This window comes from Phycodurus eques, chromosome 16 (genome assembly GCF_024500275.1).
Source record: "Phycodurus eques isolate BA_2022a chromosome 16, UOR_Pequ_1.1, whole genome shotgun sequence".
In the NCBI taxonomy this organism is placed as follows: Eukaryota; Metazoa; Chordata; class Actinopteri; order Syngnathiformes; family Syngnathidae; genus Phycodurus; species Phycodurus eques.
The window spans coordinates 5,384,997-5,402,500 of NC_084540.1; the positions used below are offsets into that span (position 1 = coordinate 5,384,997).

At 43.0% G+C, this 17,504-nt stretch overlaps 1 protein-coding gene across 2 annotated transcripts in view; it reads left to right on the top strand.

The window, feature by feature from the left end:
- The window catches only part of cog1 (component of oligomeric golgi complex 1), a 43,123-nt gene that overhangs the window by 20,607 nt on the left and 5,012 nt on the right, over positions 1-17,504 (top strand). The window contains exons 8-15 of one of the 2 annotated variants that reach the window (XM_061700697.1): positions 2,766-3,220; positions 3,642-3,788; positions 10,977-11,135; positions 11,240-11,364; positions 14,048-14,156; positions 14,263-14,372; positions 16,226-16,307; positions 16,413-16,496. In XM_061700697.1, coding sequence (XP_061556681.1) covers positions 2,766-3,220; positions 3,642-3,788; positions 10,977-11,135; positions 11,240-11,364; positions 14,048-14,156; positions 14,263-14,372; positions 16,226-16,307; positions 16,413-16,496 — 1,271 coding nt within the window. The remainder of the gene's footprint in view (positions 1-2,765; positions 3,221-3,641; positions 3,789-10,976; positions 11,136-11,239; positions 11,365-14,047; positions 14,157-14,262; positions 14,373-16,225; positions 16,308-16,412; positions 16,497-17,504) is intronic. The other variant, XM_061700698.1, reaches the window with a different exon arrangement.

Sequence of the window (17,504 nt, forward strand, 5' to 3'; positions counted from 1 at the left end):
AATTAATGCATGTTTTTGGGATGTGGGAGGAAACCGGAGTACCCGGAGAAAACCCACGCAGGCACGGGGAGAACATGCAAACTCCACACAGGCGGGGCCGGGGATTGAACCCGGGTCCTCAGAGGGTCCTGTGAGGCTGATGCTCTAACCATTCGGCTACCGTGCTGCCAAATGTTATTCACTTTAAGTTAATTTAATCACGTCTGTTGCAATACCGCTCATTTGAAAAGTGGGTGGCTTCAAACAAAAGATGCTCTGTCCTGAGTTGTTTAACACACCTAGATGTAAATTCGGAACTATTGTCTCATATTCATCTTTTGATCTGAAACCCAAATGTCTTCAGTATACAACAAAAACCAAAAAATTGACCTTGCCGTTCCAATACTTTTGGAGGGGACTATTTGTGTTGCACACCACGTAGAGCGGCACCTCACACATGCCGCAATACAGTCCTTCCATCAAATGGGTGCAGCCCACTGATGCTTAGGAATGGATTAAATGCACAGAAAGCATTTCGCTATTCATGTAATTGGAGTACACCGGAAATATGGTAGTTGTAATCACTGTAAAAATTAAAGTAAAACATACCGGTAGTCAAAAATAAAATTTATAGATGATAGTTTTTACACATTTCATGGCAACAGGGTGGTCAAGTGCAGTAGTGTCAAGTCCTACGGGCCAGAACTGACGGTCCAATCCGGCCTGTGGGGATAGAGAACACATTCACTGATACTTTTCAATAAAAGTACAGTGGTGCCTCGAGATATAAGTAACCGGACTTACGAGTTTTTGCTTTGACTTGCGAGAATGAATACTGTATGGCGGCTGGAGGCTCCACATACTTAACAAACAGCACTTTGGCTCATATATTTTGTAAATATTCTTCAAAAAAGAGACTTCAAGTTTTACATTGCTTCACATTCTCTTCTGTTATGTTTTTCTCTTCTGTTCATTTTTCATTTTTTCCCCCTCATTAATGTACACACAACAAGCCATATTGACAGGGAAAAAAACGGAATAGTTGAAATTTTTGCAGATTCATCAAAAAGAAAAACTGAAATATCACATAGCCATAAGTATTCAGACCCTTTGCTGTGACACTCATGTATTTAACTCGGTGTTGTCCAATTATTCTGATCATCCTTGATTACCTTCATTAGAGTCCTGCTGTGTTTGATTATACTAATTGGACTTGATTAGGAAAGCCACAGACCTGTCTATATAAGACCTTACAGCTCACAGTGCATGTCAGAGCAAATGAGAATCATGAGGTCAAGGATCTGCCTGAAGAGCTCAAAGACAGAACTGTGGCAAGGCACCGATCTGGCCAAGGTTACAAATAATTTCCTGCTGCACATAAGGTTCCTAAGAGCACAGTGGCCTCCATAATCCTTAAATGGAAGACGTTTGGGACGACCAGAACCCTTCCTAGAGCTGGCCGTCCAGCCAAGCTGAGTAATCGGGGGAGAAGAGCCTTGATGAGAGAGGTAAAGAAGAACCCAAAGATCACTGTGGCTGAGCTCCAGAGATGCAGTCGGGATGGGAGAAATTTCTAGAAAGTCAACCTGCAGCCCTCCACCAGTCGGGGCTTGATGGCAGAGTGGCCCGACGGAAGCCTCTCCTCAGTGCAAGACACATGAAAGTCCGCAAGGAGTTTGCAAAATAAAAATAATAAAAAAACACCCGAAGGACTCCAAGATGGTGAGAAATAAGGTACTCTGGTCTGATGAGACCAAGATAGAACTTTTTGGCCTTAAATCTAAGCGGTATATGTGGAGAAAACCAGGCACTGCTATCCAATACAGTCCCAACATTGAAGCATGGCGGTGGCAGCATCATGCTGTGGGGGTGTTTTTCAGCTGCAGGGACAGGACGACTGGTTGCAAATGAAGGAAAGATGAATGCGGCCAAGTACAGGGATATCCTGGACGAAAACCTTCTCCGGAGTGCTCAGGACCTCAGACTGGGCCGTAGGTTCACCTTCCAACAAGACAATGACCCTAAACACACAGCTAAAATAACGGAGTGGCTTCAGAACAACTCCATGACTTGAATGGCCCAGTCAGAGCCCTGACTTTAACCCAATTGAGCATCTCGGGAGACACCTTAAAATGGCTGTCCACCAACGGTCACAATCCAACCTGAGAGAACTGGAGAGGATCTGCAAGGAGGAATGGCAGAGGATCCCCAAATCCAGGTGTGAAAAACTTGTTGCATCATTCCCAAAAAGCCTCATAGTTGTATTGGCGCAAAAGGGTGCTTCTACTAAATACTGAGCAAAGGGTATGAATACTTCTGGCTGTGCAATATTTCAGTTTTTGTGTTTTAATAAATCTGCAAAAATTCAACAAGTCTGTTTTTTTTCTGTCAATATGGGGTGCTGTGTGTACATTAATGAGGAAAAAAATTAACAAATGATTTTAGCAAATGGCTGCAATATAACAAAGAGTTAAAAATCTAAGGGGGTCTGAATACTTTCCTTATCCACTGTGTATAGAGCCACTTTGATCTCTAAGTTGCAAATGTAAACGAAAAACTGATTCATAATACTGTTGAAATTGCAAATCATTGTTGTTAAGAAATTTCAGATTTCTGATATGACTTACGACAACATTTGATAATCAGATAATACATTTTTGTAGAAATTTTGCAAAAATGTCCCATCCCTTTGCAACCAAGTCTCGGGACAAGCATATAATTTCGCCTTTGTATTCCCATCCACAGTGACCATTGTCTCGCTTTATTCTTCCCTTTGTTCTCTAAAGGCTCTGACTCCATATCAGTTTCAATGCCATCATTAGGACCTACTGAAGGTTCATCAGCATCCTCCTTCAACCGCTTCACAGACACGCCAGCCGTGGAGGAGTCTTTACGAGAAGGCTCCCTAGCCTGCGTTCACCACATTCTCTCTGCCATCCGTTCCGAATTAGCTACAACTTCACCAGATCCCAGCCCAGCCAGCCTGAGTTCCGTCCTTTTCATGGCAAGGCTGTGTCAGTCCATGGGGGAACTGTGTCCCAATCTGAAACACTGCATTTTGGGACAACAGCGAGAGTGCGAGGCCATGGCCAAAGTCACCCCGAGGCAAAGCAAGAAGTTGGGCAGAGCAAAGGTGGCCACACAGGTCAGCGCTGCTCAGGCCAAGTGGGCAGAACTGAAGGAGGAGCTTCACAAGTGCAGTATGGAGGCCTATCGCATCTGGAGCTCCGCTCTCTCAAAGGTCAGCCCATATAAAAAATTATATTTTATAGATCGATGTGATTTTTGCATAGCTAGCTCTACCTCAATTACAACTCCAATTCCAATGAAGTTGGGACGTTGTGTTAAACTTAAATAAAAACATAATGCATGATTTGCAAATCATATGCGACCTATATTTAGTTCAAACTGATAAACTTTATTTCTTTTAGCAAATAATCATGAACTTAGAATTTTATGGCTCCAACAAGTTCCAAAAAAGCTGGGACAGGGTCATGTTTACCAAATTACCATGTCAACCAAATTACTATTGTTGTGACTACATTGTCACATGAGCTAAAGAAAATCTTTGTTTTAACTTTTATAGTTGAGAATTTTTAAACTTTTCATAGCTTGTCAATGTTGTTTGTGTGAAATTGGGATTTGAATCTGTAACATTTTAGAGGTTGCTGGAGGAGTTTGGAACAGCTCTTCATGCTGATTCTGCTGGTGCCATCTTGACAAATGCAACAAACTGGGAAGAACTTGAGATCCAAGAAGAGGCCGAGTCGGGGAGCAGTGTTATATCCAAAATTCGTCTTCCTGTCCAGGTTGCCCATTCAGTTTGCTGTCAATTAATTTGAAACCATTGAAAACAATGAAAGGACCTATAGCAGAGGTCACGAAATATCGGACTGGCGTCTGGGTCCGGACACCATAGCCAAAAAAGAGAGGTTATGATTCAGGATTTACAGGGCGCTTATATTTCCAGCCGCACAACATTTCAGGCTTTACGGTAGTGACGAACCATACCGACCAATCACAGTTCAGCCACTCCTTCAGCCAATCAAATCTTCATCTCAGGCCATAATTGCCACAATGACTGACAGTACATAGGCCAGACAAAAATGAGGAGAAATGTAGCAGGAAAGAGAGACAGACTTTAGCGTGGAATTTGACTAAAAAACAGAAAGATCAGAAAATGACTGATAAAGCAAGATAACATTTGGAACGAATGTCGCTTTAAATAGAAAGGCATGAGTCATTTTTCTTCTTCTGGGAAGTTCCCACATGGAGCACTTACTATACGTGCAGCTGAAATAAGCATTTAAACGACAATTTTTCTCACTAAATATATTTCCAAAGGTGCTCTTGACATGAAAATTTCACCAGATGTTGGGAACAACCCAAGTAAGCGCAGAAATTAAGTTGTGTAATGTGACATGACACAGGGAAAAAGTATTGAACACCCCAACTGGTATTTTAATACTTTGTACAAAAGCCTTTGTTTGCAAAGACAGGTTCAAGACACCTCCTGTATGGCGAAACAAGTCTCATGCATTGCGCTGGTGTCATTTTGGCCAATTCCTCCACACAAGCAGTCTTCAAATCTTGAAGGTTCTGTGGGCTTCTTTTATGGACCTTAGTTTAAGTTCTTTCCATAAATCTTTGATGGGTTTCAAGTCTGGTGAATCGCTGGGCTATTCTAGAAGTTTTTTTTTTTTTTTCTTTGAAACCAATGGAGAGTTTCCTTGGCAGTATGTTTTGGATCATTATCCTAATGAAATGTCCCCCCCTAGTTTCATTTTCATCATCCTCGTAGATAAAAAAACTGTTTTTGGTCAAGAATGTCTGGGTAGATTGGCACATTCATCCTTCCTTCAATAATGTGAATTTTACCAGTACCATTTGCTGAAAAACAGACCCACATCATCATGTTCTCACTTTTGAACTTTACTGGTGTTTTTAGGGTGACAGGCAGTGCCATTTCTCCTCCAAATGTGGTGTGCATTATGGCATCGAAAGACTTCAATTTTGCTCTTATCAGACCAGACTATATTCTCCCAGTGTTTAACTGGCTTGTTCAAATGTTGTTCAGCAAACTTTAAACGAACTTTGACATGATTTTTTTTCAGCATTAGTGCCAAAGGTTCCCAACGGTGCTATTGACCTAAAATTTTTAGCAGGTATTGGGAACAACACAAGTAATCCATACATACAAAGAAAGTAGAACAAATAAGATCAGAAATTAAGTTGTGTAAAAATGTGAAATGACACAGGGAAAAAGGATTGACTACATGAAGAAAGGGAAGTGCAGAAAGGCATGGAAAGCCAAGACAACGTGTAAAATCAATGCAAATGAGTCAGCTGGTTCAGTCCTAATTGATGGCCTACAAAAGGGTCTCATTGCCAAGGCGTGAGTCAAGACACATCAGAATCAGAATCATCTTTATTTGCCAAGTATGTCCAAAACACACAAGGAATTTGTCTCCGGTAGTTGGAGCCGCTCTAGTACAACAGACAGTCAATTTACAGAACACTTTGGAGACATAAAGACATTGACAAAAAACAATTGTGCAAAAAGATGCAGAGTCCTCTAGCACTTAGAGCAGTTCGAATGACTAATATTGCAATAGTCCGGTGCAATGACCATTGTGCAAAGGGCGCTGAGACTTCAAGGAGTGTATGCGGTTTAAAGTGACGAGTAGTGCGATCATCTGGGACAATGTTGGTTGTGCTAATGTTACAGATACTCCTCAATCAGTGTGCAAATGGAGCAGATGCTACTCTGGCATGAGTGGCCAGTATATGCAAATAGTGCAGCATGGCGAGACAACTACAGTGAGTGCACGAGTAATACATAATTGGCCCCACAGAAATGTGACAACGAACTCAAGTCAAAACATTTCCAGCTTGTTGTAATGGAATTATAGGTTAGGTGTTTAAGAAGTTGATCGCAAGAGGGAAGAAGCTGTTGGAATGTCTACTAGTTCTAGTTTGCGTTGATCGGTAGTGCCTACCTGAGGGAAGGAGCTGGAAGAGCTGGTGACCGGGGTGCAGACGGTCCGAGAGGATTTTGCATGCCCTTGTCTTAGTTCTGGCATCGTGCAAGTCCTCAATGGTGGGTAGGGGGGTACCGACAATCCTTTCAGCAGTTTTGATTGTCCGTTGCAGTCGGAGTTTGTCCTTTTTTGTAGCAGCACCAAACCAGACTGTGATGGAAGAACACAGGACTGATTCGATGACCGCTGTGTAGAACTGTCTCAGCAGCTCCGGTGGCAGGCCGTGCTTTCTCAGAAGCCGCAGGAAGTACATCCTCTGCTGGGCTTTTTTGAGGACGGAGTTGATGTTGGTCGCCCACTTCAGGTCCTGAGAGATTGTAATTCCCAGGAACTTGAAGGTCTCGACGGTTGACACAAGGCAGCTGGACAACGTGAGGGGCAGCTGTGGCGAAGGATGCCTCCTGAGGTCCACGATCATCTCTACAGTCTTGAGCGTGTTCAGCTCCAGGTTGTGTCGGCCGCACCACAGCTCCAGCCGCTCCGCTTCCTGTCGATATGCAGACTCGTCACCGTCCTTGATGAGGCCGATGACAGTGGTGTCATCTGCAAACTTCAGGAGCTTGACAGTCGGGTTCGCTGAGGTGCAGTCGTTCGTGTAGAGAGAGAAGAGCAGCGGAGAGAGGACACAACCTTGGGGCGTCCCAGTGCTGATGCTGCGTGTGGATGAGGTGGCCTCCCCCAGCCTGACCTGCTGTGTCCTGCCCGTCAGAAAGCTGTAAATCCACTGGCAGATGGCAGGTGAGACACTGAGCTGGAGAAGCTTGGTTGAAAGGAGTTCAGGGATGATTGTGTTGAACGCTGAGCTGAAGTCCACGAACAGGATACTCGCGTAGGTCCCTGCACTGTCGAGGTGATCTAGGATGAAGTGCAGTCCCATGTTGACTGCATCATCAGCAGACCTGTTTGCTTGGTCGGCAAACTGCAGGGGGTCCAGCAGGGGACCTGTTACACTCTTGAGGTGGTCCAGCACGAGACGTTCAAAGGACTTCATGACCACAGATGTCAAAGCGACAGGCCTGTAGTCATTCAGACCAGAGATTGCAGGTTTCTTGGGGACTGGATTGATGGTGGAGCGTTTGAAACAGGATGGAACTTCGCACATTTCCAAAGATCTGTTGAAGATCTGAGTGAAGACTGGAGCGAGCTGGTCCGCGCAGACTTTGAGGCAGGATGGGGAGACATGGTCCGGTCCTGCCGCTTTGTTAATCTTCTGTTGTTTGAAGATGCGTCTCACATCCTGTTCATGATGGTTAACGCAGAAGTCAGAGGTGTGGTTGTGGTCGCGGGTGCGGTCGGGTGGGTGTGTGGTGTGAAACTGTCCTTTTCAAATCTGCAGTAGAAGGTATTCAAGTCGTTGGCTAGTGTGCTATTGTTCTCAGCTTGGGGGGATCGTGGCTTGTAATTAGTCAGCGATTGGAATGCATGCCAGACTGATTTAGAGTCGTTCGCGCTAAACTGTTTTTCCAACTTTGCTGCATAGATCCTCTTTGCAATGTTAATTTCTTTAGTAAGCTGGTTTCTAGCTCGATTATACAGGGCCCTGTCCCCACTCTGATATGCATCTTCCTTAGCTTGGCGAAGCTGCTTAAGTTTAGCAGTGAACCACGACTTGTTGTTGTTGAATGTCCGAAATGATTTTGTTGGTACACAAAATTCTTCACAGAAACTGATATAGGATGTGACAGTGTCCGTATATTCATCCAGGCTGCCAGCTGAATTTTCAAAGACACTCCAGTCTGTGCAGTCTAAACGGCTTTGAAGTTCCATCTTGGCTTCATTGGTCCACTTTTTGACTGTTTTCACTGTAGGCTTCGCACATTTAAGTTCTTGCCTGTACGTCGGTATTAAGTGAATGAAGTAGTGATCAGACGAGCCCAGGGCTGCACGAGGTATAGCACGGTATGCGTTTTTTACCGTAGTGTAGCAGTGGTCTAAAGTATTATTTTCCCTGGTAGGACAGTCGATGTGCTGCTTGTATTTAGGGAGTTCGTGGTTGAGTTTAGCTTTGTTAAAGTTCCCGATAATAATGAGGGGTGAGTCCGGGTGTTTTTTTTCAATTTCGTTGACTTGTTCGGCGAGCGTTAGTTCGTGTTAGCTTGAGGCGTAATATAGACTCCAACCGGTATGAACGATGCAAACTCACGTGGCGAGTAGAATGGTTTACAGTTCAAAAACAGCGACTCCAAATGCGGGCTGCAGTGTGTGCTGAGTACCGTGACGTCCGTACACCATTTTTCGTTGATATGGAGGCATATCCCGCCGCCCTTTGTTTTCCCCGATGATTCCATGTCGCGGTCCGCTCGATGAATGTTGAAGCCGGGAAGCATGACTGCGCCATCGGGTACAGCGTCGCAAAGCCAGGTCTCCGTGAAGCACATGGCCGCGGAACGTCCGAAGTCTTTACTGGTCTTTAACAGAAGATGAAGCTTGTCCATTTTGTTGGGTAGGGAGCGTACATTCGCGAGGTGGATCGACGGGAACGCCAATCTGTGTCCTCTTTTGCGGAGTTTCACCTGAATGCCGGCTCATTTCCCTCTGTGGCGCCGCTTCCGCCTCCATACGCCGAAAACCGCAGACGCCGCTCCGGTGAGTAACTCGGGGAAAAAACTGAGCAGATTTTCGAAAGTTGGTGACAGAAAGTCCGGAGTAGCCTCCTTGATGGTTAGCAGGTCTCCCCTTTTGTAAGTGAGTCGTGTAAGGTCTCCAAAGACGGACGAAAAACACAAAAACAAAGACAATACTAGAGAGCGCGTTACCGAGGCGACCACACTGGTAGGCGCCATATTGGATGCATCTCATGATGGGTAAGAACAGAGAGCTGTCTCAAGACCATCTCAGACTAATTGCTGCAAAACATAACAATGGTGTTGGTTACAGGCACATATCTAAGATTCTGAATGTTCAAGTGAGCACGGTTGGGGCCATAATACTTAAGTGGAAAGTCAATCATGCCACCATAAATTTTCCTCGGTCAGGTGCTCCTTGCAAGATTTCTGACAGAGGAGTGCAAAGAATAATCAGAAGAGTTGTCCAAGAGCCAAGGGCCACCTAAGCTGGAATTAGCAGGTACTGTTGTCAAAAGGAAAACCGTGAATAATGCACTCTGCCGTCATGACCTTTATGCATGCTCACCATGCAAGACCCCATTGCTGGAAAAAAAAAAATGCATGTCAAAGCTTGTTTAAAGTTTGCTGAACAATATTTAGATACGCCAGTTAAATACTGGGAGAATATAGTCTGGTTGAATGAGAGCAAAATTGAACTGTTTAGATGACAATGCACACCACGTTTGGAGCAGAAGTGGCACTGCACATCACTCTAAAAACACCATACCAACAGTGAAGTTCGGCGGTGGGAACATGATGGTGTGGGGCTGCTTTTCAGTAAATGATAATAAATTGAAATTTTCACTCTTAGTTCACTTTTTCTTTTTTAATAACAATCACACAGCCATAATATTCAGACCCTTAGCTCAGTATTTAGTAGAACCACCCTTTTGAGCTAATACACCCATGAGTCTTTTTAGGAATGATGCAACTGCCATTCCTCCTTGCAGATTCTCTCCAGTTTTGTCAGGTTGGATGGTGAAAGTTGGTGGGCAGCCATTTTAAGGTCTCTCCAGCGATGCTCAATTGGGTTTAAGTCAGGGCTCTGGCCGGGTTATTTTAGCTGTGTGCTTCGGGTCATTGTCCTTTTGGAAGGTGAATCTTCGGCCCAGTCTGAGGTCCTGAGCACTCTGGAGAAGGTTTTCGTCCAGGATATCCCTGTACTTGGCCACATTCATCTTTCCTTCGATTGCAACTAGTCGTCCTGTCCCTGCAGCTGAAAAACACCCCCACAGCATGATGCTGCCACCACCATGCTACACTGTTGGAAAATGCACAGTTGTATTCATATGTTTGATTACCCAGGCAAAAGTTTTTAAAAATTGTTTTAAAGAAAACTTGAAGGGCCAAGCAGATTCAAATTGAAGCGTCAAGCATTTCAGAAAAGCATTATCATTAAACAAAACATAACCATCAAGAAATAATGATAGTTGTTGTTCAGTCATCAATATTTCAACCAACCATATTTCACAAATTCTGCCAGAGTATGTAAACTTATGAGCACTGTACATATGCAGTAATACATACCCGTCATATTGGAATGAAAATGTAGGCTACACTTTTTTCATAACCTGGCGGTGGCATATTAGAGTGAAAGTGTACACCTTTCTCATAACCTCTAGGTGGTGGCATCGGAATGAAAGTGTACACCTTTCTCATAACCTCTAGTTGGCGGTGGCATATTGGAATGAAAGTGTACAGCTTTTCATAACCATGAGATGGCGGCATACATTTATAAAAATATTTTTCCCTCTGGACCCACTTACCTCATGCGGCTTCCTTCTTTCTGAAACAAAGCATCGCAGTGGTCGATTTTTAGCAAAACAAGCCTACTTAAATGTATCTAACCTCACTATTTTCACTCATTATTGTCTAATTAATTTGTCGACAATTACGCTACATAACTTGCTTCCTCAAAACGAGGAAATATGCAGCGTTTTACACTTCTCAGACATTTCAATTCAAGTCAAGCTATTTTTACCACTTTAAATTGGTTAAATTGTATAAAAATAATAGTCCAAGTGGGGACAAACAAATAGTATGGATTTGTGATGAAAACAAGAACACATTCTGGGATAAGAAAATGTGCTTGGTTGTCTGTCGCTCACGTCAGCAGGTACACACAGCTTTTGACTTAAATGGGCAGACCAAAATCTGGTTTAAAAAAATCAAATGTCATCAGAAAACGCCTAAAATTGCTGCCGAGTTTTTTTTTTTTTTGGGGGGTATTTGTTTTTTCTGCAGACATCGTTTTAAGTCCAGAACTATAGAATACGTGCCAATGTTTGCAGTCTTAGGTCCTTTTTCAAGTTAATGGAAGTTGTCACAGGAAGCTTTATACCTTTTGCAGCCATCGTTGTTTGTCCAGTCACTGCTTTTCCAGCTGTGTGTTGAAGTGAACAAGGTGGGTGGTCATGCTGTGCCACAACCCACCCTGCAGGAGCTTCTGCAAGCCTGTCTGAATCAAGCCTTGCAGCATTACCACAGCCTCACTCAGCGAGCACCCAGGGTAACTCATAGAAGCACGGCATTGCCACAAAGTTCTCAAAATGATGACGCTGGAATAAGAAGCATAATTCCATCATTCATAATGAAGTGTGTGTCTGCTTTCAGGAAGGTGCATTTCCAATGACTCAGAACAGAGCATTGCAGATGATTTTTGACCTTCGGTATCTTAACACCGCTTTGTCTGCCAAAATGGAAGAAGGCAAGAGCTGCAGATCCCATCAAGACCACAGGTAACATACTGTAGTAAAATAAATGTCAAAGGCAACATCTGTACACTGTGCAGAATGCACCATAGTACTAGAGCAGGGGTGGGCAATTATTTTTCCCAGGGGGGCAAATGAGAAGCGGACAATATTGTGGAGGGCCGGGCCAAAGATTTTAAGTCAATTTTGCATAGTGTTAATTTGATGTAGTAAATGCCATTGTACTATGTGCTGTTATGTAGTGAGAAACTGAGGTTGTCTTATAAGAAAACAAATTTATTCAATACAATTTACCAAATGGTAAACAAAATGTGAAACATTTATAACTGCTTTTGTGATACACATTTTGAGTTTCTTTGCTTTCTAAAATGTACATTGTCTTTGTGCTCTAAACAATGAACAATATATGTGACATTATGATTGTCAAACAACAAAACAAACCCGTTACTTCAAAAGCAAAGTGAAACGTGTCCCACTTCACTGGTTCTGATCATGCCTTTACATGCCTATGTTTCCACATTTTAATGTTTTCCTGTTCAGTGAGAAAAATCTAGTCTCTGTTGCGCTTTAAACAAGTGCATGAATGTCAGGTTGAATGCTTGAGGTTGAGATGCGAAGCACAGCGGACATATGATCATTCGATCAGTATCTGTACCTAACTGTTAAACATCAGTGAGAATGTAGGTAGATCCAAAAATAACACATCTTTCTAGCATGTTTCCTCAGATTTGGAAAGTTCCCCTCCTTGAGGGAGGAGTAGTACTCCAGCAGTGATGCTGACATAAACTGATCACCCAGTACTGCATCAGACTGCAGGTCAATGAATTCTAGCTGAACATCACTGGGTGCATTTTTCACACTGCAGCAATGGGAGAGGAAACCAGCTGAATTTCAGGTGTAACCTCTTCCAGACTGAGCGATACCAATTACTTCATTTCTCGACTGTGTTGGAATTTCTTTGGATTGTATCATTTGGTTGGAGCGTGTTTAGATTTTTCTGTTTGTTTGAATTGATTTTGTCGAGACAGATTATGTTGAATTGATTTCTTGATTGAACAGGTCTAGATGTTATGAGGCTTGGGTGTGATCAGTGAAAATTTACCGAATATTGTGATGAGCCATGATTTAACAAGGGGGGGGGGGGTAATTGTTTTTTCCACACAGGGCCAGCGAACGTTTTCTAGTTTTTTTTTTTTTCTTCTCTTAATGAACTCACCATTTAAAAAAAGAGCATTTTAAGTTAATTTGGGCTATATTTGTCTGCTATTTACATTTGTTTGATGATCTTAAACAAAGTGGGGAATCTATGCAAAAATATAAGAATTTGAGAAGGGGGCCAATACTTCTTCACAGCACTGGACGAGAGGCGGGGTACACCCTGAACTGATTGCCAGCCAACTGATTGCCATATAAACAAACAACTACTCACACCTACGGGCAATTTAGAGTCAAATCCGGCCTCATCTGTGTAGAGTTTGCATGTTCTTCCCATGCTGCCAGGGTTTTCTCCAGGTACTCCAGTTTCCTCCCTCATCCCAAAAACATGCATGGTAGGTTAATTGTAAACTCTAAATTGCCCATAGGTGTGAGTGGGAGTGTGAATGGTTGTTTGTGTGTCCTGCGATTGTCTGGCAACCAGTTCAGGGTGTAACCCCTCCCCACCTCTCGCCCAGAGTCAGCTGGGATACGCGCCAGCACACCCATGACCCTAGTGAGGATAAGCAGTACGGAAAATGGATGGCTGGATGGGTGTCCTCATTGGTGGTCTCCCATGAAGTCCACTTTGGCTCAGACAACAACACATGGTGCGATCTGACACTGACGTACCTAGACCTTGGAGTTCACCTTTAATTTCTTTGGAGGTTGTTCTGGGCTTTTATGTTACCATTCGTATTATCAGTCTTTTCAATTTATCATCAATTTTCCTCCTGCGGCCACGTCCAGGGAGGTTGGCTACAGTCCCGTGGATCTGAAATTTCTGAATGTGTAACTGTAGTCACAGGAACATCAAGCTCCTTGGAGATGGTCTTATAGTCTTTTAACGTGCTTGTCTATAATTTCTTTGTAATCTCGTAAAACAACTCCTTCGCTTCCTGTGCTCCATATTTAGTGTGGTACACACCAGGTCACCAAACAGCACAGTGATTACTTGTCACACTTTAAATCAGCCGACTGACTGATTACAAGTTTGAAGACACGTGAGATATTAATGAGAGGATGCAACTTGTTTGAACTTGTCCCTATGGTCAAAGTATTTTCTATCTTTTCTAGGGGTAGCATCATTTTTGTCAAGGCCTGTTTCATGAGTTTGTTTGTAAAAATAATCCTGATGAACTACAATTCAAAAGCAATGTCTGATTTTCATTGATTAATTGTCACATTTTTTATTACTTTTGTTATTTCTGTGACCACTGTGTTTTTTTTTTTTTTTTTCTTGCGTTAACAGAGGGGTACCAACAATTTTATCCATGTGTGTAGTATAGGGCCATGTGCCCCAGTAGAGCTTTATTCCTACCGATGCACCTGTGTATTTGTTTTTTTTCAAAAGCTGAGCCTTCATTTGTGCGTACGCGTGGTCTGAGGAGGTCCTAAATTTGTTTGCTGAGTACACACAAATTGAAGTAGGAACATATTGATGAATCACAGATTTGTGCATCAAATGTGCATACGCACTGAGAGTGAATGAGGCCCATTGTGTTGTCTCTTCCAGAATGCAAGAGGTCTGTGATTGGCTGGAGAGCCACATTGACCCTTTTGACCTGGATGTGTTCACACCGCCACTGAATGCAAACCTCAATCGGCTGTCTCAAAGAACATCGGTACTGTACTTTAGACTTTGATCAATAAATATATAGCAAAGGGAGGACCTAATGACCCAATGTTATCTGTTTCCTAATGTTGTGTACATGAAATGTTTGCTTTCAGGTGCTGTTTGGGCTGGTGACTGGCTCAGAGAAGCAGTTTGCCTCGCGGAGCAGCAGCGTCAACTCTCAGGAGCCTTACAACATCCTTCCCCTGTCCAACAGTCAAATCAGGTCTGAGTCACATCATAGTCATTCGATGGTACACTGAGTGTCAATTAAAAAATATATATAACTAGAACAAACTAGGAAACCGTTGATATGTCTCCATAAAGGGTTGATGATTCTTCTTCTTCAACCATCTTGGCTTGTACATCCTTCAAATCTAGTTGGGTTCTTGCGCAAACAAACATAATGACAAGGAATAGTTGCCGATGCTGTGAAATTCACATACGTGGAAATCGGTCGCCTTTCGGTGAAAATCGCCGTTTTCACGTGCCTGGAACACCTCACCAGGGAGGTGTCCGAATCAGATGCCCCTGCCACCTCATCTGGCTCCTCTCGATGTGGAGGAGCAGCGACTCTACTCGATCCTCCCGGATGACCGAGCTTCTCACCCTATCTCGAAGGGAGAGCCCGGAAACGCTGCTGAGGAAACTCATTTCGGGCCTCTTGTTCTTTCGGTCACGACCCACAGCTCGTGACCATAGGTGAAGGTAGGAACGTAGCTTGACCGGTAAATTGAGAGCTTCGCCTTTCGGCTTAGCTCCTTCTTAACCACAACGGACCGATGCGAAGTCCGCATCACTGCAGACGCTGCACCGATCCGCCTGTCGATCTCCGGTTCCATTCTTCCCTCATTCATGAACAAGACCCTAAGATACTTGAATTCCTCCACTTGGGGCAGGATCTCATCCCCGACCTGGAGAGGGCACGCCACCCTTTTCCGACTGAGGAGCATGGTCTCAGATTTGGAGGTGCTGATTCTTATCCCAGCTGTTTCACACACTGCTGCGAACTGTTCCAGTGAGAGTTGGAGATCATGGCTTGATGAAGCCAACAGAACCACACATGTGCCTTGAAATTCTGGCCATAAAAGTTATGAACAGAATCGGTGACAAAGGACTCACATTCAAAGCTACGGGCAATTTAAGAGTCTCCAATCAACCTACCACGCATGTTTTTTTGGGGTGTGGGAGGAAACCGGACTGCCTGGAGAAAACCCACCCAGGCACGGGATTTGAACCCCGGTCCCCAGAACTGTAAGGCAGATGTCCTAACCAGTCCTCCACCGTGCCTGCCAGTTGAGACTCGCTCGCTTAAAACCCGGGAATACCGTGTTACCGTTGAGTGAGTGGGTACCAACCATGATGTGGGCAGGAACCTGAATAATTACTCATTATCTTCGTCACAAACCCATGGGAAATCTGATCCGGTCATTTTGCAAGCCTTATGCTGCAAACCTCATGGATGTCAACTTAAACGAGGTCACAGACTCATTTTGACCTATGTTATGCATAAAACAGTTGAAAAAAATGTATTTGATGGAATGGAACAATTAAAAAAAAAAAATAGTAATAATGTAATTCTTTTGTAATTTATTACTATGGGAAAAAAAAGAACATTCAACCCAAATTGCTGTCCCAAGGGACTTAAAAGCACCTAAAAACACTTGATTCACTAGAGTTTTTTTTGATGTAGTATAAGACCCTAAAGATTTACAGCTCTACAAAAATGTGGTCAACAACCAGAATGTATCCCATTGGGCATCCTCCAATTGTTTATTCGCTTGCCATGAATGCTACCATTTGTATCTCTAGAAATGTACCTGACTTGACATTCCTGACTTTTCAGTGTTCTCCTACAGGTTGCAATATTTCAAATCTTAAAATGTCAGGAAGCCTTTGTGAGGAAGCTGAGGTCAAACATTACTTCGTTTTTTTTTTTTTTTTTTTTTTACATTTGATATGCTCTTTAGATCAATTACTGTTAAAAAAAAAAAAAAATATATATATATATATATATATATATATTTATATTCGTAGACTGTACCCATTTTAATGGTACAACGGTTTTGTCCTCCTCAGGTTTGAGTTGTTGCCTCTCAGCATGTCTAATGTGCGTAAATCGAAGTTGCCCAACAAATGCTCCAGTGCCCCACACCAGTTGGTGAGTAACCGCTCTGCTCGAAGTTAGTTAAGACTGAACTCCTTGTGGAACATTATCAACGATGGTTTGGCTTCGTTTTTGTTACGTTTCATTGTTTTGTTTCAGCCCTCTTCAATGTGGTCTGTTAAATTTTCCCACACAGTGAGTGCGAGACAGCCGGGGCAAGTTCATCAGTATGGCTTCAAATCTGTATGTGTTTGGTCTTTGCTTGTTTGGTTGTAGTGTTAGTCAAAGCACTGTTTGCTGTTGGGTGCATTTTTAGACTTTCGTTATACAGTCCCCTCCAAATGTATTGGAACAGCAAGGTCAATTGTTTTCTTTTTGTTTTATACTGGAGAAATTTGGTTTTCAGAAGATGCAGATGTGACAAAAGTTCATAGTTTTAGGTTTTATTTCATGATATTTACATCTCGATATGTTAAACAACTCAGGACAGAGCACCTTTTTGTTTGAGGCTACCCACTTTTCAAGTGAGCAAAAGTATTGGAACAGACATGATTAACTTAAAGTGAATAAGGTTTAATATTTGGTGGCATAACCCTTACTTGCAATAAGCACTTATTGCAAGTACCCCATTGACTTCACCAGACTGTTGCATGCTTGAAATGCTTTTCCAGGCCTTTACTGCAGCCTGTTTTAGTTCTTGTTTGTTTCAGGGGGTTTCTCCCTTCCCTTTCCTCTTCAGGAGGTAAAATGCAGGCTCTATTGGGTTAAGGTCCGGTGATTGACTTGTGGCCGGTCTAAGACCTTGTAGTATTTCCCCCAGATGCAGTCCTTTGTTGTGTTCTGGGCCATTGTCTTGATGATGAAGCGTCTCTCGATTAGTTTGGATGCATTTTTCTGTAAATTGCCAGACAAAATAGGTTTGTAGGCTTGACAATTCATTCTGCTGGTACCATCATGAGTTGGTGAGTTTGGGTCATTATGTTGTTGCATGAAGCTTCTCCCGATTAGTTTGGATGCATTTTTCTTTAAATTGACAGCCAAAATTGTTTGCCAACCTCCACAGGGCAGTGGTGAAGGTATCACAATCCACTGTTCAAAGAAGACTTAGAAGAAATATAGAGGCCATACCACAAGATGCAAACCAGTCATCAGCAAAAAGAATCCGAAGGCCAGAAGTTTTCTGGACTGGTGAGACCAAGATTAACCTCTACCAAAGTATGAACAAAGAGAGGAAATGCTTATGATCCAATA